General features: G+C 37.9%; 1 protein-coding gene across 4 annotated transcripts; it reads left to right on the top strand.

Annotated features, from left to right (window-relative positions):
• Nucleotides 1–2166: 2166 nt before the first annotated feature.
• RLIM (ring finger protein, LIM domain interacting) lies at nucleotides 2167–23096 on the top strand. Of its 4 annotated transcripts, none has more exons than XM_032847733.1 (5): nucleotides 2183–2238; nucleotides 4054–4117; nucleotides 18171–18363; nucleotides 19274–19357; nucleotides 20661–23096. In XM_032847733.1, exons 3-5 carry the CDS (start codon nucleotides 18195–18197, stop codon nucleotides 22283–22285), a joined length of 1878 nt encoding a protein of 625 aa, XP_032703624.1. In that variant the 5' UTR covers nucleotides 2183–2238; nucleotides 4054–4117; nucleotides 18171–18194; the 3' UTR covers nucleotides 22286–23096. The 4 variants fall into 4 exon arrangements, with proteins under 4 accessions (XP_032703627.1, XP_032703624.1, XP_032703625.1 ...); XM_032847734.1 differs by lacking the exon at nucleotides 2183–2238 and adding an exon at nucleotides 3087–3223; XM_032847736.1 differs by lacking the exon at nucleotides 4054–4117 and having other exon boundaries at nucleotides 2167–2238.
• Nucleotides 23097–26063: the final 2967 nt, after the last annotated feature.

The following is a 26063-nucleotide window of genomic DNA, read 5'->3' as shown; positions in this document are numbered from 1 at the left end:
AACAGTAATCATTATTAAAATTTAACAGTAATTATTATTATTAAAATTTAACAGTAATTATTATTAAAATTATTAAAATTATTTAACAGTAAAGGAATTTAACAGTAATTCCTTTTAAAAATTTTGTGTCATGTTTAGAAAGTAATTCCACATCCCCAAGGATGTAGACATATTCACTTACATTTTCTCTTGCTTCCTTTATAATTGTAACTTTCACGTTAGGCCATGTTTGCCTCAAGAACATGTAAAGGAGTGGCTAATGTTATTACCAATGCTCACTATCGGGCTTAATAACACCTGCAGGCTACTGAAGAATTCATTTTACGCATTCTCAGTAAAAGTTCTGGTACACGACTACATCATATAAGACAAAAGCTGATAGCACCTAAATTATGTGTACATACTGTTAAAAAATGACAATATCAAGTCTGATGGGAAGATGAGCAGGAAGTGTGAGAATATTATTCTAACTGCTTGGAGTGAAATACTTATATTCAGGCTGATGAAATGGCCATCATGCTGAGAGGGTGCATTCTCTCAAAAAATATTTGATAGTGATAGTCCGGTGGTGGGTATTAAGGAGGGCAAGTACTGCATGGAGCACTAGGTGTGGTGCACAAACAATGAATCTTGTAAGACTGAAAAAATAAAATAAAATATAAAAAATGGGTATAATATTATAATATACTTAGTTTATAACACTTTTGAAGATACTTAGATTTGTGTTTGACATGTAATTATTCAATAAAATGTTAACTGTTAAAAAATATTTGATAATCTACTATGAGTTCGCTGGTGTTATAACAATAAACAAAACAATGAGGTTTGCTGCTCTTAAGGGGTAGGGTAAACAAATAAATAATATACTTTCAGACTAAGTACTTTAAAGAAAATTAAGCAGATAAGGTGCTGGAGAAGTTGTTATTTAGGATAGCGTGGTTAGGGAGACTCCTCTGGGGAAATGACAATTGAGAAGAGGTTTGGTTGTTGAGAACAAAGATATGAAGGGGAAATATTCTAGCCTATATAAAGTTGTAGAAGTGGGAAAAAGTTTGGTTTGTTGGAAGAAAAGTAAGAAAGCATGTAACTGGAGTGCTACCTGGAAACAGAGAAAACAGAAAAAAATGGGAAAAGAAAAACGGAAAACACTCTAAAAACTTGGGTAAGGTTGTTTTTCTAAATCGACTGCGAAAACCGGTGTTGGACGCTGTGTGGCTGGTTTCCTAACTTCCTTCAGGCATTACCATCTAAGAAAGGCCTTCTGTAACTGTCCTTTTACAATTTCCAATGTTATCAGATTTTCCCACCCTTTTACAATCATCGACCCTTTTCAAGTGTTTCAGAAAATTACCATCTCAGAGAGGCCATCTCTGACCACTCTTCAAAATCGTAATTCCCGTTTGCCCCCACCAGGCACTCTCCCACCCCACCCTCTTTCCTCTGCTTTTTCTCCCTAGTATTTATCACCAGATATATCCATATATATAGTAATTCCTGTCCCCTCTCCCGAGTATGAAGAACCATGAGAAAATAGAATATAAAGAACCATGAGAACTGGGATTTTGGTCCGTTTTAATTTCCGCAGCATTCCCAACATCTTCAGTGCTTGACATACAGTTGGCACTCAATAAATGTATGTTGAATAAAAGGTAAGATGCTGTACGAACTAGTCTGAATTAAGCGTGTGAATCGACATCAGGTTGGACTAATACCGCATTTCGCGCTCTCTGAAAAAGGCTTCAAGCAGTCAGGCGGTGACAGTCTTCAGTTTCCAGAACCGGGAAAACTCAGGTTCCCACAGCGCCCAGGACGCGAATTTCTCGCCACAGTTCAAAATGGCGGAGGAGGGTGGGGCCTGTCACATGGTGGGCGTCACAGCCGCGCTCCTTTTCCAGACCGCGGCCCGCCTTGCCGCGTCGTCTGCTGCCTCCTTCTTCCTCCCGCCGAGCCTTTTCGAGGAATCGCCTGGGATTGGCTAATAGGCTGGGAGTGGGGCTGCGGGGCCGAGACGCCGCATCATCACTTCCTGTTGTGGGCAGTCGTTTCCTGTCGCTGCTTGGTAACAATGGGGAAGATAATGGCTGCCTGAGCAACGTCTCCGAGCAGGCGCTGGGCTAGAGGCGGGTCTCCACCAGCGACTCATCGGAGGCGGGCTTGAGAGCAGAGGCAGGGGAGGCGCGCAGGAGCCTCGGCGGCGGCGGCCGAACCGACAGAGTCGGACCCGACACCCAAAACCGAGTAAGTGAAGCCTTGGGAAATCCTCTTGAGAAATGGATGGAGAGCGAGGGGAAGACAGCGGCGCCGCGGCTGCCGCGTTCTCTCAAAATGGCCTGAATGTCGTGTCGTGGCGGACGCTCAGTACCGCCTCCGGACCCCAGGCGCTGATTGCTGCGGGGGGCTCCGTGGCGTAGTCCCCGCTGCCATTTTAGTTGGGTGTATAGTCACAGTCTCTTGAAGAAGGGGAAGGAGGTGGGTAGTACTTCCTCTCCGTGGCGGTGCGAGCTAAAGCCGGGGCGCTCCACAGCCTTAAGAATTTGGGGGAGGCGATTTTTGAGTGTTGGCCTCAGGCGTGAGAATCTTTGATCGTCTCAGGTTTTTCTCTTGGGTTCTCTGGAGGCTTCCCTCGCTTCCCCATCCCCCTTTTATATGGCGGGCTTGGGTTTGGGAAAAGGGGAAAAAATCAGGTTGCTCTAAGTCAGATGCTGGGAACTCTTGGGCCTTTAGATTTCCCAGGATTTGCAAAACCCCATTTTGAGCCCTTCTGCTGGGCACTATAAATTAGGCGCCCCCTGGGGCCACGATGACATCTTCCCTGAGGATCTGGGGCAACTGTGGTTTACTCCCTTACTCGAGTAACCCTGGCGTATCCTTTGCCAGATATCACTGCAAGGATCCCCCGAAAAGGCAGGGGAAAGCCATTGCGTGTTTGTTGTTTTTCCCTGGGTAAGGGTGGGAATTGGGCCAAATGATTTTCAACTTAATTTCCGTTTAATCCGGCAACAACCCAACCCCTCCCACCCCCCCAAAAAAGAAAAGCCTAAGGGTCTCGGCTTCTGCGGGCGGTACCTGCCACGTACGCCATAGCTTTAGTAACTAGTATTAACCGGTTGGGCTTCTGCTTCCTGAATACTCAGTCCCTTTTTTGCCTTATGCTGATTAATTTCAAGATGGAGGAGACAGCCACGTTCCTTCCTTAGACAGTTTCCCCATACTTATTCCACAGGTTAGTCCGGGAATCTGAGGCCTAGCGGTCCTGTTATTTAGGTCATTATTTTCGTTTGGGGGCAAGAGGAAGCATTTATATCAGGTTGTCATCCACCATTTGCAAGGTCCCACAATAATTTTTTGGTGCAAATAAAGAGCTCGCATTTCCTGAATCAGAATTAACTGCAGTCGCTTTAGATGATTGAAGGGAGGAAGAAACAAATGTACTACTAGTCGTTTCTACTACTAGAATCACTTATTTGATTCTTCGAAATTAAAGACACAATTACTCATATCGTCCTATTAGGTACATTATGTCCATCCTGGATAACTTGAGACCAGGCAGGCACAATTATTGCCCCCCCAAAATCAGCTTTCTAGATTATAAAAATAAAGTACCCAGGAAAACCAATCCAAATAATTTTTAAACTATGGTTTTAGGAGACTGTTAAACTGAAAAATATTTCATTCTTTAGACCTAATGTCCTAGTGATCTTCTCATACTTTAGCTCCTGCCATAGGCTACTGTAATGTGCCAGATAAGTCCTTGAAAGTAACTATCAGAATCTGAAAATATTACTGGTCTGATAAGGAAAGGCCTATTTTAAGCAAGCTTATATTAAAAGGTAGATTGGCTTTCAGCCTTTAAAGGAAATCTTACATCTTACACAAGATTCCTGGTTTCCTCTGACTTCCATCTCCCCAAATATCCTAATAGTAATATTAAATTAGGTTGGGTTATGGGGTGTGTAACTTAAAATATATAGGATGTTTTTTAGGATGTGTCTATTTCATAGAAAATGTGTATCTTATGAAAGAGGAAGAATAATGGATTCTTTTTTTTTCTAGAGCAGAGAGTGAAGAAAACTAAAATCCAGTTTATTGTATTACAATACTATGTCATAACAGTCAGGTAATTTATTTTTTGTTGCGTCTCCTGATGATTTTTGTGTAGAATGCATGTTTAAAAATATTTATTCTGTTTTGCAGGCCCTGTAATTGGATGGGTTTATTTGATACATGTTTGTTGGTGTTGGGCATTCTTCATAATAAGAGTGGGTATTTTTTATTGGGATTCAAAGGGTAGTGTGTCTGAATAGCTGGAACTCCACTAGTGTTTTATCTGTGAATTTTCCCTTTCTAAAATAATATATGAAGTTTACCAGTACGTGTATAGAACAGAAAGAACAAAATGGAAATTTGCTGCCTTAAGTCATTGTTGGGGTGGGATAGGTCTAAATAGATAGCATTTAAATGTTCATTGAATAACTAAATGAATATCAGTAGAACATCTTACAGGAATATAATCTTACATTATTTTGTTTGGTGTTCATTTATTTCCTTCAAGATCCAGAAAGTCATAATTGATAAAAAATACTCTGATATTAACTCTTTTCATCGTCATCATTGTTATGGTAACCACATGATTTATTGCCTTAGCCAGGATGCTTTTAAGAGCAAAAGGAACATTATTAATAGTTATGCCTGGACAACAGGTGCAAACCTAGACTGCCCCAAGCAAACTGTGATGGAGTTAGTTAGCCTAAATTCAAAGCTAACTTGTATTGAATGCTTATGTGCTGTGTCCTGTGCTTCACTTGCATGACTTTGTAATCCTCACAGCAGAGCCTCATGAGGATATTAACTATTTTACAGAGTTAACTGAGACTCAAAAGAGGTTAAGCAATTTGTCCTCAATTAAATAGCTAATAAGTGGTAGAGCCCCCATTTTAACCCAGATGTCTCTGATGCTGAAGTCACTAAACTTTTATGCCTCTAGACTTAATTGCTCTCTAATTAGATTGGAGATGGAAAGAAAATAAAGGTTGCAGTAAAAAAATCTACAGGTTATGTCGTATCAAAAACTTTTGTTCCCACTTAGAATCTGGTTTATGATGCAGGAGAGACTTTTTTTTTTAGCAATTACACTCTTCCCTTTTTTATGTCATGGCTTCTGTTTCAGCTATTACTGCTTGTGATATTATTTGACACACTTAATTTAAAAGCACACATGGTTTTAAGAAATAGCTTAATGAAGTGATATCTAGAAATGTTAGGCTGGTTGGATATATTCGTTGAGGTTAGTGAACATGTTGTAGGGACTTAGATAATACAGTAGGTCAAATGGGACATCTGTATCTATGGAATTAAATTGTGTATATTACTTTCTGCATAGCCCTAGTAGATTGCAAAATAGAGCAAATCACTCACCAGCCTCTTCGGTCTTGATTTACCATAGAGTGGTTAACAAATTAGAAAGTGAAAAGTCCTTTCTCAAATCCAGACCAGCAAGGTGCTAGAATTTTGGGCCACTGCCTAGGACATGTTTTGTTTTCTTTGTAAGTCTACTTCCTTATCATCTCTGTATAACACAGAGATTTCCAAAACCTTATGGCCCATCAATTTAAAAAAATACCAATTTATATAATCCCTTGAAGTTTTGATAACCAGCTTAAGAAAGTATTCTGTGTCTGTTTTTTCCTTTGATGTTTTTTGCCACCCTTGAATATGGAAATTTCCCAGATAATCAAACAGTTCTTTTTCCAGTCATCAATTGAAATTTTTTAAAATATGAAAATCTTGGCAGTTTTGAATAGTTCAGGCATATGCTTGTGAACTTGTGATTTTGTTTCTGAAATACATAGTTGATCTTTTTGTTGTAGATTTTCTGACCCAGGACTTTAATTTCATCAGTCCTAATAGTACCTACATATGTGTGAGACAAATATTTATAGACAGTTTGTGGTGTGTATATAGATTTGTAGACCTTGTGCAGTAATTTCATGACTACAGATTGAGGTGCTCTTCTAGAGGTTTGCATGGTGATGAAAAAGATACTTTGCAGCGGGGACGAGATTTTTGTATTCAATGTTTTAAACTTTCTTTAGAATGAAAAATGGTCTCTTTCCTCTTACTCTCCACTTAACTGTAGGGAAAAAGAAGTTAACTCTTAATTATAATTTTCATTTTTTTATTGACCAAAGTTCCTATTAGTGTCAATTACATCTAAGGTGACCATATTAATTTATCCATGCTGGAATGCTTTTGAGAGTGAAAGAGGGCCATATTAATTACTGTGGGACAACAGGTGTAGATTGCTACTCTTCTGGACAAACTGGGGACATATGGTCATTTTTGTCGTCATTTCTGTAGGAATACTGGTTCAGGAAGCACAGTTGTCAGCATGTTTGGTTCTGTAACACAAAATTGTTTTCCTCAAATAACATAAGTCATTTGTGTAGATAGTATTTTCTTTTTTGGTCAGGGGATTTTAATTTTAAAAATTTGCTTCACTTACTAAAAAGTTAATATTTGATGGAAAGCTCATGTTCTTAAATTAAGATACTACCTTACCAAAATTGCCAGTAATCAGTGACTTACATTAATAACTTTCTTCATAAACACATGAACATTTTGGGTTTTTGAGTCATTTTTTGACTTCTTGGGAATAATGAGAAGGCACAGTCAAGTTTGTGTGGATAAGACCAAGATCTAATTTAGTAATGTAGCTCAATAATAAAAAGAACATGAAACGGGTATTCGAAGATTAAATTTACTGTCTAAAGTATTTGCGTGAATAGAAATGTCATCACAATGATTTCCTTTTTTAACTAACTTGTCCCTGTGAACTGGCACCATTTGGTTTGATCTCTGTACTCTGATTTGTTGACATTTGTATTAATAATCTTTCGATTTAACTGTTTCTGAGAATTGTAATAGAACTGTTTGTGAGCTGCAAGTCAGTAGACTTCCTGCCAAGAGATTAGACACATGAGGGACATTTCTGAATCCTTTTTTTTTTCTTGCTGTTCTTTTCAAGTGGTAGTGGTAGAAGAATATAAATGAGGCTAAAGTAACACTGCCATGCAGATAATGTTTTATAATTTTGTATTGCTGTGATAGTATCAACAGTAGTAGAGGTCTTGGTAGCATCCTCTGACAGGCCAATATTGGAAATAATCAACAAATTGTGTGGGTGGTGACAGGTATCATGCAGTAGGTAAAGGCAGTGAAATAAACGTCAACCCTGTCATGTTTTTTAGAGAGGGATGCTTTATATTTGTTTTGAAAAATGTAAGATAGTCACAAAAGGGAGATAGAAGTGCGTAAGTGAAATGGTGGTGAGAAAAGCGCAGCTTTTTAAGCTTACATCCTAGTTATTCATGTTGTTTCTTTAGTTTTATTTTTGACTTATTACCGTAATGTGACCTGGGTTATATTTTATTCATAGTCCAGATTCATAGAACTGGATGGTACCTTATGGATGGTTTTATTCCAGTGCTCTTAATATTGATGATGATCCTGAGGCACACGAGGTTAAGTGAATTGACCAAATTAACGTAGCTGGTTAATGTTACAGCCAAGACTAGAACCCAGTACCTCCTCTATATTTTCCTTTTCACAGAACTAAATTCCACCCTTTTTACTTTTATCCTTTTACTGATAGGATAAGAAAAGCTGTTTGGTTATTAATCATTTTTTATTTGTTACAAATGCTAATAAAATTTTAATTAAACGTTTTGCATGTGAAGAATTCTCAACACTTTTTGGTGACTACATACACATTGGTACTTTATATTCTGACCTCAAATTCAGTGGTTCTTTGTGATTTGACTTTTTTAAAAACTGCATGAGGTATTTTTCATTTTGGCAGTGGTATTATTGAGCTTTAGTGACAAGGATTGCATGTCATTAGTTTTCATGTATTCTCTGAGGTTCTTCATGAAGCTCTGTTGCAAGCAGAATGATACTTGTTCTTTTTCCGTATGAAACATTTTTATTTAGATACTATCATTTTTTTAATTGGCCTGTTCTGAGTTAGAACATTATTGAGTTTTGGAGCTTGTATGAACACAAAAGATAAAAATGCTCAAGCTGCTTTGGTAGTTAGTTGATATTAGGTTACCTTGATTCCTCCCTCCCACTATACCTTTTTGTTTTTAAGAAGAGATTATTTATTCCAGACTTAATAGATGGGGCTTATTATTAAATAGATATTGACACAAACATTTCATAAAAAATAAATTTCATAATTTATTTTTATAAAGTCTTTTAACAGTATATTTTGGTGCCTTCAGTCGTCTTCATTGGGTACTGTGATGCAGTATGCAGTATGTCTGTTGAGTACAGTATGTGTGTACTTAGCACCATGTCTCCTGACCCATTAGTACTGGACCATGTTTTGTTTTGTTTTGTTTTTTTAATAATTTATTTATTTGTCAAAGATAGAGCACAAGTGGGAGAGCAGCAGGCAGAGGGAAAAGCAGACTCCCCACTGACCAAGGAACCCAATGCAGGGCTTGATCCCAGAACCCTTTTCACCCTAATATAACAAAATTTACATTTTTTAAAATTTGGAGTACATGGTTGAAGAGAGTTAATGGAATACTTATAATAGTGGTCAGAAACATAGTAAGCTGCATAACTTACACTAATATATGGTAATGACTGTAGAAGAAATGGGGATCACTAACAGTGCTTTAATCAAGGTGAATAAAATCTGTCTTAAATTCCCTGATTACAGAATAAACCCCAGGCTTGGTTTTCTTGCTGGCTTGTCCTACTAGAGTTGAATTTACCTGACACAGTCACACATTCATTGGCCAAACGAGTAGTTTTGGAAATGACTGGCAAAATTTCTAATTTGGCTGCTCGTTTCCAGGAATGGATTTGGATATATTGGCACACAGTACTCTGAAAGAAATAAGGTTAGTAAAGTATGCTATTTTTTGTTTTTAAAACACAAATACTAAAACTTGACTTACTTTAAAATAAGTCCTGCTTGGTTCATACTGCTTAAAAAGGTGCTTTGTTGTTTTAGAAGTTTTCATACCCAGAGTGAACATGGTATAAAAATCTCATAGTGAGGTTGATTACTTTAGACATGCCTATTGGGCTTGAAGGGATGTGTTTTAAAGTCTATAGTTTTGGAATATTATGGGGAGGCAGTTGTTCATATGTGAAAAGTTGACTGGATTTGGAATTAGGAGACCTGGATTTAATTACTGGCTCTTTCCGCTTACTAGCCACATGGCCTTTGGTAAATCAGTTTTTCTTCCTATATATCTGTTAGGTGCAAAATTGAGGTGATGTTCCTACTTCACAGGATTGTTGTGAGGATTAAATGGAATATAAGTGGAAGTACTGTATGAATATATGGTAATGGGTATTGTTTATAACTAGGGAAAGACCTAAGTGATTTAACAATTACATATTCTCTTAAATTGTTTTATTGGTAAGCTTTTCATAGGCATATTTAAGTTTAAAAGTGGCTGATGCTAATCATACATGTAATCCAGAATTTCTGACTTACACACATGACTATTATACCTGAGAGTAAGATAACTAAGTAGATTTAAGATTCTCTCTTTTATGATGATAGAAGGAGCTCAGGAGTGTGGGAGTCCTTCTTTCCTTTTACTAGTTAAACTGGAAATGTATTACAGTGTCCACCATAGAGTAGACTCTAGAGACACATTTTGGTAACATAATTCTTTATTAAAGTTTGACACCAGAATGGAGAAAGTTCTGTATTTGATCATTTGAACTATGGTGTCCTGGCATCTTTGGCATGCTTTAGCCATTAAAATGTTCATTTTCACTCACCAGTGTGATATTACATCTACCAGGGGCTGAACTTGTGATTTAGATTTGCTGTATTTTTTTCATTTTGTGCCACTTAGATAATAAGACCAAGTTCAGGGGTGGGGATAGGGGGTTGTCTGTGTGTAAAATTATTTTACAAGGCATTTGAAAGCATTGTTTAACATTCTGGTTTTCCTTCCAAAACGTAATTACTTCTAGTCCCGGGGAACTCTGCACGTGTTACAGCCATAACTCACCCCTTAAGTGTCCCCAAAGGGTAGAGGTAGAGCACTTGTCAGTGCTGAAATCTCTTGACCCCCATTCCCAGCCTAGGGGAAATGCAGAGTAAGGCAGAAAGGAAGCACATATAGGGGAGCAAATCAAATTTTTCTCTCCCTGTCCCCTAATCAACCACAAAAAAACCAAACTGCTTTTTTAATGGAAACCTATACCTTAGCGAAATATTGTGTGTTCTGTTTAATGAAGCCTTGCTGGTCTGTTCACAGTTTTGAAATAAGTATGTTGCAGGAATGTCATGTGGGGAAATTCTTGCCCTTGATTTTCTCTGGTATGTAAGTATGAGAGGGGGGAAAGGGTAGCAGGATGTGATTGTGTAAGTAATAGTAATTTGGACAATCATGTGTTACTTTGTGAGTGTGTCTCATTGTTAAAAATGTTGAATTGGAAGATAAAATTAAACGAAGATAGAAATTCTTCTTGCATGGAATCAACTAACCTCTAAGCTCACCAGGCAAGAGCTATTTAGGATTCAGTGGTTCCTAAAATCACAGTGTCAGTAGGGTTTTGAATAGAGGTATAGTGTTTTTTTTAATCTCTATTTAACATGTAGGAAATGATAGAAATTCTAAAAGGTCAGGAATGAGTCTTGAAGATTGGTGAGCATAGGAAAGAATCATCTATTCCATGTGTATTTGTAGAGTATTCAACATTATTTTATTTTTTAAAAACTTAAAGAGGATGTAGAAGTTGTGGGTTTATAGATTGTGAACAGTATATTGGGAACACATTGAAATTCTTTCCATGTGTGTGATTTCTCTACCTTTTAGTTGTTTTCAAAACTGTAAGGTAGAGATGTCGCTGATATAACTGTGGAACTGAACTTTTGATTTTCTTTAATTTTAACTAAGTTAAATGAAAACTGAAGCAGTGTATATTTTCTCATTAAATACAACTTTGTTGTTTTGATAGGACTACATTTTACTTTAACCATTGAAAATTTAGTATCCAACTTGAGATGTGCCGTGAATATAAAATACACATTTCAAAGATTCAGTGTTTTAAAAAAAGAAAATAAAACCTCTTGAGTTTTTTTATATTGATAACATGTCAAAATGATACTTTAGTTATGGATACATATTATTTCAAAAATAAAAAAGACCACGTAAGGCACAAAGCGCCACTCTTAGTGGCACAAACCCTGTGTGAAGAGGTGGATGAAAAAGTTGCCATCTGAGCTAGTAATAGCTTCTTGGGAGATAATATTTCATTGAAACTTAAAGGGTGAGTGAAATGGGGAGAGACTAAGAAGGGGCTGAGGGAACAGGGTTTGTAGAAGTGTGAAGGTAGTAAATGACCAAGTGTGTTGGAGGGTGGGGATGGAACAACTTAAGTGGATTGGTCTTGTCAAAGTGTTACAGCAAAATTGTGGTGCTGGAATACATAGCTTAAATAGGATCCTAGGCTCAGAGTAGAAAACCAAGACTTTCCCGTCCTTAATGACATTTTAGTCCAAAGGGTCTTTTGGTTCAAACTCCTACCTAATAAGGAATCTCCTCTTAATAATCCAGCCTGTGCTTGAATATTTCCAGGGAATGGGTAGTTTGCTTGCTTCAGGAGGCTGGTGGCATCTCCAGTTTTGGACAGTTTAATTGTTAACCCATAGGATTAGAAGAATTATCTGCTTCCATAGTTCTTCAACTAGTGGCCCTAGTTTGATTCTGTGGTTCTGCTTTCTTTCATGTTATTACTCTAAATATTTGACATTCATAATTGTGCCCATTTTTTGGCTTGTCTTCAGGCTAGACATCTCCAGGTAATTCAGCATTTCCTTTATGGTGTTACCTGGCTTATCATCTTGGTCACTCTAGATCTGAACAACAGGTTGCAGTGGGTCTGTTACTATTTTTATTTGAACACTGTGGTCTGTGAAAGCAGTATGGGTCTTTGTTAGGTTCCTTAGCCAGGTCAAACAGGCTTTTTATTGAGCTTTTTGTTAACTAAAAACCTTCAGGTCTTCTTCATGTGAACTGCCTTTGTCACATGAGTAGGTTTTCCCCTTACTCTGTACGCTTAAAATGGGTTATTTCAGCCTGATAATTCTTCATAAAGTGTTCGGGATAGCGTATTTACCATCTTTTTGTTGATTTCAGCTCATCCTCACAATCCACTGAGAATTCAGAATATTATTTGTCATATGCATACATCTTCATTACTAACACCCAGCTTTAAATTGCTGAGATTTGGTTAGCATGTCTGACATGGCTCTCTTTTAAATGCTAAAGACAGGGCTTTTCGCAGGTTAACATTGCTCTATAATCTTTGAGGGTGGTATTTGACAGCTGTGAATCTGTTAAACTGTATCGTCTTCAGACTCTGCTACTCAGCTGTGATTCTAGGACCAGCAACCCTTGGAGGATTATTTAAAATGCAGGTTCTCAGGCCCCATCTCAAATATACTGAATCAGAATCTGCATTTTAACAAGATTTCCAGTTGATTCGTTTGTATGCTGAAGTTAGAGAAACGCTGATCTAGCCTCCATTTCTCTGTGACATTTAAGGATATATAATCTCCTCACACTCTACAGAAATCAGGCCAGACTAGTCAGCAGTGTTATCGTCACACGTCCCTGTCAAAGAGGTTCTCAACCCTAATTGCCCAACAACAGAATTACCGGTGGAATTTTTTTTTAAGGTGTCATTTTTTTTTAAGATTTTATTTTATTTATTTAACAGAGACCACAAGTAGGCAGAGAGGGAGGGAAGCAGGCTCCCTGCTGAGCAGAGAGCCCGATGTGGGGCTTGATCCCAGGACCCTGGGATCATGACCTGAGCTGAAGGCAGAGGCTTTAACCCACTGAGCCACCCAGGTGCCCCACCTGTGGAACTTTTAAAAAATACTGCCGTCTGGCCAACCCCAGAGGTTTTCCAGGTGACTCTAATGTGTAAGCCAAGGTTGAGAACCGTCCCTCTGTCAAGCAGATGAGATTAATTTGGCAGTGAACCCCACTTCTGATGAATACATTTTCTTCTGCATGTTTGCAGTATATCTGATAGTCTGTTGCAGAACTTCCCTAGGTTTATTGTCAGATTTTGCTGTGCTACAGTTTATAGACTACGCTTTATTTGAACATTTGATCATTTCTAAAATCTAGTATTTTTAGCATCGCTCCTGTACTCTGATTTCTCAGAGGTTATCATTAGAAGTTTTGCAGTTTGGGGTCTTGATTCTCTCTTTGAGAAGTTTGTTTTTCCTCTCTTTCCAGTTGAAAGGTGATTTCTCCTCATTAAATAAAATGGAAACAAAACTGAAATTGAGTGCCTCTACTTTTCATCTTCTGTTAGTATACCATTTCCATCCCCCCACACTCAATACAAGACCCCTTTCTGATTTCAGGTTTCTTTCTTTCCTTTTATTATTATATTTTTCAAAGCCATTTTTAAAATCTCCCATATTTTTGCAAGTTTCTGTTCCACATGGGCTTTAACCTCCTTGACACTGTTCTTAAGACTTTGTGCCATTCTTAAAACAGTACTTAGTATGTATGTTTTCTGTTATCTTTGGCTCATGTCCTTCAAATGTCAGCACTTAACAGGCATTTTTGTCTTCTTTGAAGATTTATGTTTTGAAAGCCTTTCAACCCTATGGAGTTGTACTTTTTTATAAATTATTTTTAGGGCACCTGGGTGGCTCAGTTGGTTAAGTGTCCGGCTCTTGATTTTGGCTCAGGTCATGGACTCAGGATCATGAGATGGAGCCTGCTTAAGATTCTTTCTCTCCCTCTCTCCCTTTCCCCCCAACACATGCTTGCTCTCTCTCAAAAAAATTATTATGATTTATTTTTAGAACTATTTACTGATCATTCACAAGTGGACATTGTCCTTTCATGTTGTTAACTTTCATGATACTAAGTGCTTCAGAATATTAGCAAATGTTACTGGTGCTTTTATTTGGTATGCAAAATTATGGCTGTAGTTTCTTTTTCCTTTGAGCTTTTCTGTGTTTTAAGTTAGCTGCTTACTGTTCCCAATACCAAATTGTATTCCCTAGCTACATATGGAAAGTTTGGCTTCCTTTGTTTGTTTTCATTTCCTGGCCTATATAACTTCAAGCTGTTGATTTCCAATTTTCTTAAAGTTTCAGGTTATAAAAAACCAGACAGTTAGAGAAGCTTCTTTGTCTTTTGTTTTTTCACTATCTGAAAGAGGGTTTGTTTTTATTTTTCCCTTTAGTTGAATTAGGAATATCCAGATACTTTATGTGTTGTGTGTGGGATTAAATCTTAATATCAATATAGATTACCTCTTTCACAAATCAGATTTTCGTATGTTCATGGACTTAACTTTTATTTTTTCCAGTGTGAACTTAAGGTCAGTCTGGGGTTGGAAGGAAAAGAATTAGAGGATGAAAGTTTTTGTTTGGAGTCTTATTTTAGATTGCTTACTACCACTGTTTATCACTGGAGTGGTTAATTGAGAGTAATAGAAAAGCCAGGTAGTGATTTGTTCTTTTGCTTTGCTGATTAAAAAGCAAAATTGAGCATATTACATAGTTATTTAGATAGGGAGAGAAGCCCAAATTTCTACAAAAGTTTTTCTTGATTAAACTCGAAAGGTAATAGTAATAATAATGGATTAGTGTTTTTGTAGTACAGGTCTAATAACACGAAGAATGGCATTCTTTTTGGAGGGATAACATTTTGCGTAATTAGGGTTAAATGTATTACTCATTAAAATGATTGGCAGATATTCATTCATCTAGTGTTACTGACTTGAAGTGAGATTTTCCATATTTCATTTTTTATAATGTCTTCACACATACAGGTACAAGAAAACCTTGGAGATACTGCAGGTTCAGTTCCAGAGTAACATAATCAAGCAAATATTACAACAAAAGTCAAATGAATTTTTTGGTTTCCGAGAGCATGTAAAAGTTACGTTTACGCTGTACTGTAGTCTGTTAAGTGTGCAGTAGCATTATGCCTAAAAAACAATGCATAGCTTAATTTAAAAATGCTTTATTGCTAAAAAGTGCTAACCATCTCCTGAGCTTTCAGTGAGCGGTAATCTTTGCTGGTAGAGTTTCTTGCCTCGATGTTGGCTGCATCTTCTGTATCAGCACTTGCCCTTTCACCTTGCACTTCTTTGTTATGGAGATGGCTTCTTTCCTTAAACCTCATGAACCAACCTTCAGACTTTTCTTGTGCAGCCTCCTTGTCTCTCAGCCTTCATAGAGTTGAGGAGAGTTAGGGCTTGCTCTGGATTAGGCTTTGGCTTAAGGGAATGTTGGAGCTGGCTCAATCTTTTGTCCAGATGACTAAAACTTCTCCGTGTCAGCAAAAAGGCTGTTGAACTTTCTTACCATTCATCTATTCACTAGAGTGAATTTTAATTTTCATTTTCTTCAAGAACTTTTCCTTTGCATCCACAATTTGCCTGTTTGGCACAAGAGGCCTAGCTTATGGCTTATCATGGCTTTTAACATGGCTTCCTCACTAAGCTTGATCATTTCTAGGTTTTGTTTTAAAGTGAGAGCTGTGTGACTTTTCATTTGTACACTTAAAGGCCATTGTAGGCTTATTAATTGGCCTAATTTCAATATTGTGTCTCAGGGAATAGGGAAGCCCAAGAAAATGGGGAGAATCGGGGGAACAGGTGGTTGATGGTGTAGTCAAAACACACACATTTATCTGTTAACTTTGCTGTCCTGTATTGGTATGGTGCATTGTACCCCAAAACAATTCCAACATTAAAGATTACTGATCACAGATCACCATAACAAATATAATAATGATGAAAAGTTGGAAATACTGCAAGAATTAACCAAAATGGGAGGCAGAGATAGGAGCTAGAGATAGAGCTAATGCTGCTAAAGAAATAGCACCAACAGACTTGCTCCATGCCAGGTTGTCACAAACCTTTCAATTTGTTAAAAAACACAGTATCTGTGAAGTGCAACAAAACACAGTATGCCTATATTGCTGTCTAATCAATCCACAAGCATAAATTAATGAAGTATATTTATCCCTTAGAGAAGGCATTTATAGAATTCATTTGATACTTACCTTTTAGCATATCATTACACAGCAGAGTTGTCTGTCACTTTCAGTTGAAGGTTAGGTGGAAGCTCCTCAGATGGACGGTTAAATGGATTTTTTTTTTAATTTTATTTATTTATTTGACAGACAGAGATCACAAGTAGGCAGAGAGGCAGACAGAGAGAGGAGGAAGCAGGCTCCCTGCTGAGCAGAGAGCCCGATGTGGGATTCGATCCCAGGACCCTGAGATCATGAACCCAAGCTGAAGGCAGAGGCTTAACCCACTGAGCCACCCAGGCGCCCCCGGTTAAATGGATTTTGAAATAAGGAAGTGTTCTTTGTACTTGCAATGAGGCCCAAAAAAGTCCTTCTGGAACTGTAATTCGTGCTTAGAAAATAAATCTGCTACAAATTTGTATGGGAACAGAGCTCTCATTTCTTTGATAGCATAAGAAGTGCATGAAGCATCTTGTTTGACATCATGATTCCAGTGTCAGTTGTTGCTGAAATCATTTTAGTGAGTTTTGCATGTCAGCACTGTTAACAAGTAGTGGGGCAAGTTAGGATATTCAGCTTCTTTTTCTGACAAAAAATTCAGAGAGCTGGTGATGGTAAAGTTCACACGAATGAAGTTCACCATTAACACTGCTGGTTCAGCAATATAATAGATTCAAATAGTTTCTACAGGCTACCTGCTGATGCATAATATAAGGAATACCCATAGACTCGAAGCACTTTACATTTTCACAGGCTTCCGAAATTTGTCCAACTTGTCTTTTCTGCTCTACACATACATGTACCACCGTTTCAGTTGTAATGCATCTTAGCAGATTCCACTTCAAACTGTGCTTAGTGTTTTCTCAACTTTGTTAAAACATTACCTGTAGTTGCTCCAAGCAGACTATTTGTAGAGGCTACCTCTGTGGTTACTTCAAACTACTCGAGTAATAAACACTTGACTCCTTGAATAAACAACTGAATAGTATCAGTTACATTTGTCGACTCATCAAGGCCCAAGAAAAACCACTCAATCATTTGCTGTCTCATTTTTCAGTTGATTATGACATCTGAGTATCCTTGAATTTTGAGCAACTCTACTCCCCAAAAAGCTAATAATCTTAAACATCTTTGGACACATTTCTCTAGCTTCTGAAATCAAGTACAGTTTGTTTAATTCACCATCAATAATACAGCTTTTTTTGCTTAGCTAACAAATAAGTCACTTGGAGGCTTACTGTGGTTGAAGCCTTGTTTTTTATTCTTGTGAGAAAATATTTGGTGATGAGATATTTAGTTTCAGATGTTCCGGTTTTTCAGACTACAGCTCTAGCTGTGAGTTGGGAACATGGTGATGAATGCTTGGTCTGATAGTATGAACGTGTATTTTCTTTTAGCACAGTTAAGTAGTGCCCTTGCATAGTGAATTCAGTCTGTTCCTCTCACAACAAAATGACCCATGCCCTCCTGTGCCTTTGAGGGTGACGTTTGAAGTGCACTTTCACTTCATTTGAAATGAGAACGCGTTGGTGATTTCTTAAAATGTCACAGAATGGTGATGTGCACGGCCCTTGAAATGCTGTCAGGTTGCATCACTGCAGCTTAGAAGGCACAGATCTTCACCAGTGCAAAGCAGCGGGAGGGCCACATTCGGTCTCTCACATCTACTTGGCTCTGCCGTTGAGGCAGAACAGCAGTCACAGACAATATGTAAGTGAAGCTGTATGACTGTATCGTAATAAAATTTGGTGAACACTGAAATTTGAATTTCATGTACTTTTTAGACATCACAAAACATCATCTCCCGTTTGTAAAAAAAAACACAAAAAGCGATCTTTAAAAGTGTAAAAAAATCACTCTTAGATCTCAAGGAAAATATAGGCACCAGGGCTGATTTTGGCCCATGGTCCATAGCTTGCTAATTCCTGACCTCCTTTTTTCCTAACATAACAGGGCTTTTTCAGGAGTTTTTCTTCTATGAAATTTTATTCATATGAGGTCTTAAAATTCACATCTTGACCTGCATTCTGGATTTTCACATAATTAAAAGTGTTCTACAGAACACATGCTAACTTTTGTTTTCAAGATTCATCTCCTTTCTCCTTTTAGATTATTTTCCACTTGTTCATCAAGATGGAAAGCTCAGATTCTAACGATAAAGGAAGTGGTGATCAGTCTGCAGCACAGCGCAGAAGTCAGATGGACCGATTGGATCGGGAAGAAGCTTTCTATCAATTTGTAAATAACCTGAGTGAAGAAGATTATAGACTTATGAGGGATAACAATTTGCTAGGCACCCCAGGTATGCGATGTGTAAAGATTTATATATGTAAATTGCTGGTCTTTTTTTTTTCAACTTGTTTTAAAAATCTGTCTCTTCAGCCTTTATGAAGTGTCATTTTAATACAGGGGATGCAGAATGACATTTATTGCTGTACTTATTGCCTCATTCTGTTCACTCCTATTTGGAATTATCCTATATGACATCTTTTAGTTATGATTTACATTGTGAATTTATAGTGAGCTGACTGAAAAAGTGGAACTGAACAATATTTTTGTTTTCACTAGCTTCATTTAATTTACTAGAGATAAATTTAAATGTGGAAGAGCTAATGAGAATGTTGATTCCTAGGACAAGCTTTTTTTTTTGGGGGGGGGGGTCATCTCTGATTCCCAGATTATGTTCCAGTTGTAGTCCTCCAAAGCTGTCCTTGGGTAAATTTGTCAGTTCAGAACTTTGTGTTTGGTTATTCTCTTTTGCCCAGTTAGGTCCCATTTGATCCTAATTAAAATTCATCATCTCTGGTGCTCCTCATTTCTGTTTAATTCTGACCTTTGCGTTATTGTTTAAATTTTGAAAGGTAAGGTGTTAGCATGACTTTTAGAAGAGGGAGTGCGTTTTTAGCCAACAATACCAGACGTGAATCAGAATGCCTGAGTCGGTATTCTGGCCCTGCCATTTATTAATACAGCAGTCTCTCACTTAGTCTCAGTTTCCTTGTTTTAAAATGCAGATGATATCTACCTCCCAGAGTTTCAGTTTGAAAGAATGAGAAATCGCATGCAAAAGCATTAAGTGAACTGGAAAGAAACTTGAATAAATTGCCATGTCATGCCCCCAAAGAAGTAAATTTTACCCACGTTCCTACTCTTTTTGGTTTTCATCTCCGTTTTTATTTGTAATTTGGCACACATTTCTAAACTATTTTCAGGTGAAAGTACTGAGGAAGAGTTGCTGAGAAGACTACAACAAATTAAAGAGGGCCCACCACCACAAAACTCAGATGAAAACAGAGGTATATTTTGCCTTGGGGGGTGGGTAGAGGATGGAACAGATAAGGAACTCCAGGAAAGGTCAGCTGAAGATTATCCAGAAACAGCACGGATTAATTTAGTACTAAGGAAATGTTAACAAAAAGGGAACTGGCATTTTCTTGGTATTTGGTGAGAATGTCAACATGTTTTTTTTTCTGCTTCACCTTTGGGTTTGTATTTAATTGAGACATAGTGAGAAATGGCCTATTTAAATGTGCTGGTTATTTTCTTGATTTTGCACCTCTGCTGAAATTTCCTCCCACCTACCAAATTACTTCTTCCTTATAAGCATGTGCATTCTCCACCAGCGGAAAGAAATGCTGTATTCTCTAACCTGGTGGCTCTCAGTGGGTTATATGCCCACCCCACCCCTGCCCAGGAGACGCTGGCAATGTCTGGAGACATTTTTGGCTATTGCCACAGCTCAGGGTTTGCTACGAGCATCTGGTGCGTGGAGGTCAGGGATCCTGCCAAACATCCTAACATCCTAAAATTCACAGCAGCACAGCCCCTACAACAGAGAATTATCTGGCTCAAAATGGAAATAGCGCCACTGTTGAGAAACCCTGCTTTTAATTTTAAGTAGGATTGTAGGGAATTTGACTGACATAGAGGCTATAATAACAGTTTTTGGTTCTGGAGCATGCCCTTATATGCACCATGCTAGGTTCAAACTATTCATTTTTTATCTGGTCTCGAATTTCATGTTAATTTAAAATCTTGGTAATACGAAGATTTCCTGAAATTCTTTGGAACCAGTAGACCCTGTTTATATTTTTGCAGTGGCTGCAGTAGTCAGTCTTGTATTTTAAAGGTCCTGTATTATCAAAGGCACTTAAGTCAAGATCCTAGAGGAAATGTTGTAGACTAACAAAAATGCAAAAAAAACGTGACTTGAACAAAAATACTAGCCCTGTACCCTAACTAATGTTTACCTTGTTTGGTTAATGTTTTGACAGTGGACTGAAAAATGTCTTCAGACAGCCCACGGTGGTCTCCTAGGCTCTGTATATGATAAAGTTCTGAAAATAGACTTCCTCCAGAATACCTTTTAAAAAAACTTTCTCTGAATTTCTCTAGGATTAGCTTGCTTTTTCAAAATGGAATTGAAACATTCCTGCCTTTACTTGCAAATCTGTGTAGTGTAGTTCACAAAAATCTTTAAATGTGAGGTCTGTTCAGAATCTTTGCTGTTTTTTAACACAGTTTCAGAGCACTGTTACATGATTGTCCTAATTTTAGTAGTTCCTTTTTCTCCCTCTCCCCTCCCTGTTTTAAAAATAGGTGGAGACTCTTCAGATGATGTGTCCAATGGTGACTCTATAATAGACTGGCTTAACTCCGTCAGACAAACTGGAAATACAACAAGAAGTGGTCAAAGAGGAAACCAATCTTGGAGAGCAGTGAGCCGGACTAATCCAAACAGTGGTGATTTCAGATTCAGTTTAGAGATCAACGTTAACCGTAATAATGGGAGCCAAAATCCAGAGAATGAAAATGAGCCATCTGCAAGACGTTCTGGTGGAGAAAATACAGACAACAGCAGCCAAAGGCAAGTGGAAAATCCACGATCTGAATCAACATCTGCAAGGCCATCTAGATCAGAACGAAATTCAACTGAGGCATTAACGGGAGAAGTCGCACCTACCAGAGGTCAGAGAAGGGCAAGAAGCAGGAGCCCAGACCATCGGAGAACCCGAGCGAGAGCTGAAAGAAGTAGGTCACCTCTGCATCCAATGAGTGAAATTCCACGGAGATCTCATCATAGTATCTCATCTCAGACTTTTGAGCATCCTTTGGTAAATGAGACTGAGGGAAGTTCTAGAACCCGACACCATGTGACATTGAGACAGCAAATAAGTGGACCTGATTTGCTAAGTAGAGGTCTTTTTGCAGCTTCTGGAACAAGAAATGCCTCACAAGGAGCAGGTTCTTCAGACACAACCAGCAGTGGTGAATCTGCAGGATCAGGACAGAGACCTCCAACCATAGTCCTTGATCTGCAAGTAAGAAGAGTTCGTCCTGGAGAATACCGTCAGAGAGATAGCATAGCTAGCAGAACTCGGTCAAGGTCTCAGACGCCAAACAATACTGTCACTTATGAAAGTGAACGAGGAGGTTTTAGGCGTACATTTTCACGTTCCGAACGGGCAGGTGTGAGAACCTATGTCAGTACCATCAGAATTCCAATTCGTAGAATCTTAAATACTGGTTTAAGTGAGACCACATCTGTTGCAATTCAGACCATGTTAAGGCAGATAATGACAGGTTTTGGTGAATTAAGCTACTTTATGTACAGTGATAGCGATTCCGAGCCCAGTGGCTCAGTCTCAAGTCGAAATGTGGAAAGGGCAGAGTCACGGAATGGAAGAGGGGGTTCTAGTGGTAGTAGCAGTTCTGGTTCCAGTTCCAGTTCCAGTTCAAGTTCTAGTTCCAGTTCCAGTTCTAGTTCCAGTTCCAGTCCTAGTTCCAGTTCCAGTGGTGAAAGTTCAGAGACTAGCTCAGAGGTGTTTGAAGGCAGTAATGAAGGAAGCTCATCATCAGGCTCATCAGGTGCCAGACGAGAGGGTCGACACAGGGCCCCGGTAACATTTGATGAAAGTGGCTCTTTGCCCTTCCTTAGTCTGGCTCAGTTTTTCCTCTTAAATGAGGATGATGATGACCAACCTAGAGGACTCACCAAAGAACAGATTGACAACTTGGCAATGAGAAGTTTTGGTGAAAACGATGCATTAAAAACCTGTAGTGTTTGCATTACAGAATACACAGAAGGCAACAAACTTCGTAAACTACCTTGTTCCCATGAGTACCATGTCCACTGCATCGATCGCTGGTTGTCTGAGAATTCTACCTGTCCTATTTGTCGCAGAGCAGTGTTAGCTTCTGGTAACAGAGAAAGCGTTGTGTAATTAAGTTCTGAACTCTCAGCTATGTAGCTGGTATAGTGATGGGCAAACAGGAATCACTTGCTTTCTGCCCACTTTTTGAGTGGTGCTTAAATGTAAAGTAGCAACCTGAATTGAGTCATTGCTTTCTGAGTGAATCATTGTCCTTTTTCCAGTTTCTGTTCCAGAATAAAAGGAAATATTTAAAAAGCAATGTTTTAGGACATAAAAATCTGATTTCAGTACCAGTAATTGATATTACTGATGATTTGTCATATATGCTTATCAGTTTCTCCTTTGTTATCTTTAAAGATCTGCCTTAGCAATGGCTCTTTATCCATTTCATTCACATTGATCTTTAACATTTCCCACACCATAGGAGAGGGGCAAAGGAAACTGCCAGTTTAGACTAAGTTACAGTACATGTTTCATAAGTGATTGCTTAAAGCTATACCATTCCCAGTTATTAGTTGGCACAAATTCAGCTAAATGCTGAATATCATTTGTTCACCTTTCAGATGAGGTGATATTGGACGTCAGTGTAAATAACACTAAGGTTAGGATCTTCTAAGTGTAAAACTGTCTCCTAAGCCCATCACTGTGGCACACTGTAGAGTGAGCTTATAGTTTAATTGAGATATTTATCTTGTGGAAATATTAAAAAGCCTATGCTTGTGTAAGTGAAAAATCACATTCATTTGTTTAAAAATGTAAAGCTATTTTGTAGAGGCTCAGTACTTTTCCAATGCACTGTTGTATTAATGCATTAAAAATTGTAAAGTACCATGCTTAGAAATGAAAAAAAAAACTGCTTTTTGTGAGCCAAGATAGTAAACACACATACACACATACACACACACACACACACACACACACCCCAAACAAAGTACAAAGCTGCTTTTTTAAGTGTGTAGATGTCAAGAGCAGAACATATCTAGTATTTAATGTATGTGAACAGCTACTGTGACATGCAAAAGAAAGGACAGTGTGCAGAATTGAGCTGCATTACCAATAGAAACTTGGTATTTTAACTTGGATTTAGGCAGGAAATGAAAGATGGGAGGAGTAAAGAAAACTGCTCTGAAGAATTTTAAATTTTTATGAAGACAGTAATCATACAGACGGGAACTGGTTTCATATGGTGAGGTCCTCGACACAGTATTCTGCTTGAGCTGATGAAGTAGATTAACAAATTTGGTAGTTTTGGTTAAAAACAAAAAACAAACCACTACCACCTAGCACAAGTTACATCGATGTTTTCACAAGTCTGCTCCTCAGAAAAGGAAAAAGGGAAGGTGGAGGAAAGAGACTATAAACCACTTTTAGCATAAGAATTGAAGTTGGTACAGATGTGTGTACTAATAGGAAAGTGTCAAATTTGCGTTCTTTTCGAGATTTGTCATTTAAGGTACCAGTGCACACTTGTTAATACTTCATTACTCTTAACACAGAGCTAACATCTTACATTTAAAGGCCAATTGAAGAATTAAGGGATGTTCATCCTTTGTTGAAAATGAATCATGTTGGGTCATTTGAGATTCACATTTTAATTGTGCTGCCCATGTTTGAAGATGAGGCTGCTGACTCACAGTCTATGGGACATGCGTTTTGTGTTGTTTCCTTAGTTAATGAGATTAGGTTCGTGAAGAACCCCAGTGTACTCATGCTGAATTTCTCTTTTGAGGCCAGTTGGGGTTAGGATTTAGTCTGAATGTGGAGGACTTATTTATCTGGGAGAAGATAGTGGGCCAAAAGAGGAATTGCACACATCCTTGATCTTTAAAGTGAAAACTAACCATGTATAGTCAGATACTGTACAAAATAAACAGGTCTGCTTCAGGAATTATCTGGCTACCTTAACTGTTATCAACTTAGCTGTAAAGGTTATTTCGAAGCTCATTCTTTCATGTTTTCCTCTGGCTTTCACTCCTACCTAAGTATCAAGGAGATTAACTTGTAAATATGGTAGTTGTTTACTAAGGATATGTACTGCTCTTGCAAGTAAATAATGTCCAAACAAAGCTTCACTTATTTTTTTTAATATAACCAGATTTCACTGTTTATGGCGCTTATGTAATACATTTTATCTTTTTAAAAAAATTGTCCATGTAAAAGTCAGGATTCCTTTATATTTGTGAGCCTCCTTGTCTCCTTTCCTAAGGGTGTAATCTACGATTTTTCAGATCTGCAGGGTAGTCCTGATAGGCTAAAAACCCATTTTCCTCTTGGTATAAAACGTCCCATTATAAGGGTGTTCATTTTAAATAGTTGAGAAACAACTGCAGCACATTCTAAGCATAAAAGAAAGTTATTGACAACAGGTACCTCCCTAACCTCCCAAGATGTATTACTCATTTGTGAAGTATTAAAGTAAGAGGTAATTCATGCAGAATGCTGGTTATGAATGTAGATATTGAAGCTATTCATAAACACTGGAAATAGGATTTTAAGTTTTTAGCCTTCAGTAGAATGCACATACTGGACATGTGCATGTGGACACCTTTTTCAATAGCACTCACTGATTCCCATTGGATTGTGTAGAATGGATACAAATATTTTAGTGGAATTTGCTACTTAATTTTTATTTTGTACGAGGTCCATGACTGTATTTATTAGTGTTGTGGACATTGAAGACAAGGTCATTCATAGGTGTCAGGTGTACAGTGGAGAGCAAGAGTTTTTTTTTTCCCCACCAGCATCCAAAACACCTATTCTCTTGAGGCAGCATTTTCTTGCAAAAGACTTTACATTTCATTTTGTATCTTTGCACTTTTTCTTTATTACAGGAAGGTTCTGTCTTGAAGACCTAGTTTGAACTTCATGCAGTTAATAGGAACAAGAAAAAACAATGTTGGGAAATTACATTGTTCAAAGCATAGGGAAAAATACTAAAAACTGAGTTCCTTGAGTATTTCAGATATTTTTTAAAAAATTCACTTACTGGTATGAAGCATTTGAGGTGTTATGTCCGTTTAACTCCAAGCAGCTGACAAGGTTGAGATTTATTAATACTTAAAACTTAATTGAGCAAGTAAGGTTTAAAGTGTGCAGACTTTATAGCAACACTAGAAGATGAGCCATGTTGTTCATTTGGAATATTTGCCCTAAAAAGAACACATTAGTTATACCTCAGTGGTGTTAATGGTTAATGAGGTGGGGATTGAGAGATCACATTAGTGTTGAAAGTGTAGGAAATTATCAGTTGTACAGTTAACAAAGTTTAGTGCTGGGATTTTATATGTGTGGTGATGTGTGTATGTCTACTTGTGCGCACAGGCACGCGTACACACACACACACACACATATGATCTCTAAAAACATGACTGTTGAGTTTATCCAGACTTTAAGATTAGGAAACTGCTTAGCTGTAAGTGTTACCTCAAGTAATTTTTACCCCCCTTGGGAAAACATGTCCTTTCTGTGCCAAGTGTTCTCCTCATGTCAGTGTCTCAGATTGTATTTATGAAGGGTTTTCACTTAATACGTTTCTTTTTAATTTAACCACCTGCTTCCCAAATGTCCATGACTTGAAATGGGTCAAGCGTCAGTCATGACATTGTCGGTTCCCAAAATACCCATGTGATAGGGAGGTGAATGTTGGAAAATGCCTCTTAAAAGGCCATTTTTACTGCTTGCTAGAATACAGTGGCACCTTGTGGTGGTTATTGATACTTTTCTTTTAAAAATGGAGGGTATTCCCCTGCAACCCTTTTATTCTCCTTTGTTCTTTTGTGAACACAAATTATTAGTGATTTGCCTTGGGTTTTTAAAGTTTTACCTTACTGGCTTCCCTATCAGATGT

The sequence above is a fragment of the Lontra canadensis genome, unplaced genomic scaffold (genome assembly GCF_010015895.1).
Source record: "Lontra canadensis isolate GAN:19392208 unplaced genomic scaffold, GSC_riverotter_1.0 scaffold192, whole genome shotgun sequence".
Classification (NCBI taxonomy): Eukaryota; Metazoa; Chordata; class Mammalia; order Carnivora; family Mustelidae; genus Lontra; species Lontra canadensis.
Note: the sequence above shows the minus strand (reverse complement) of the source record. Positions and strands in the feature narration are given on the sequence as shown.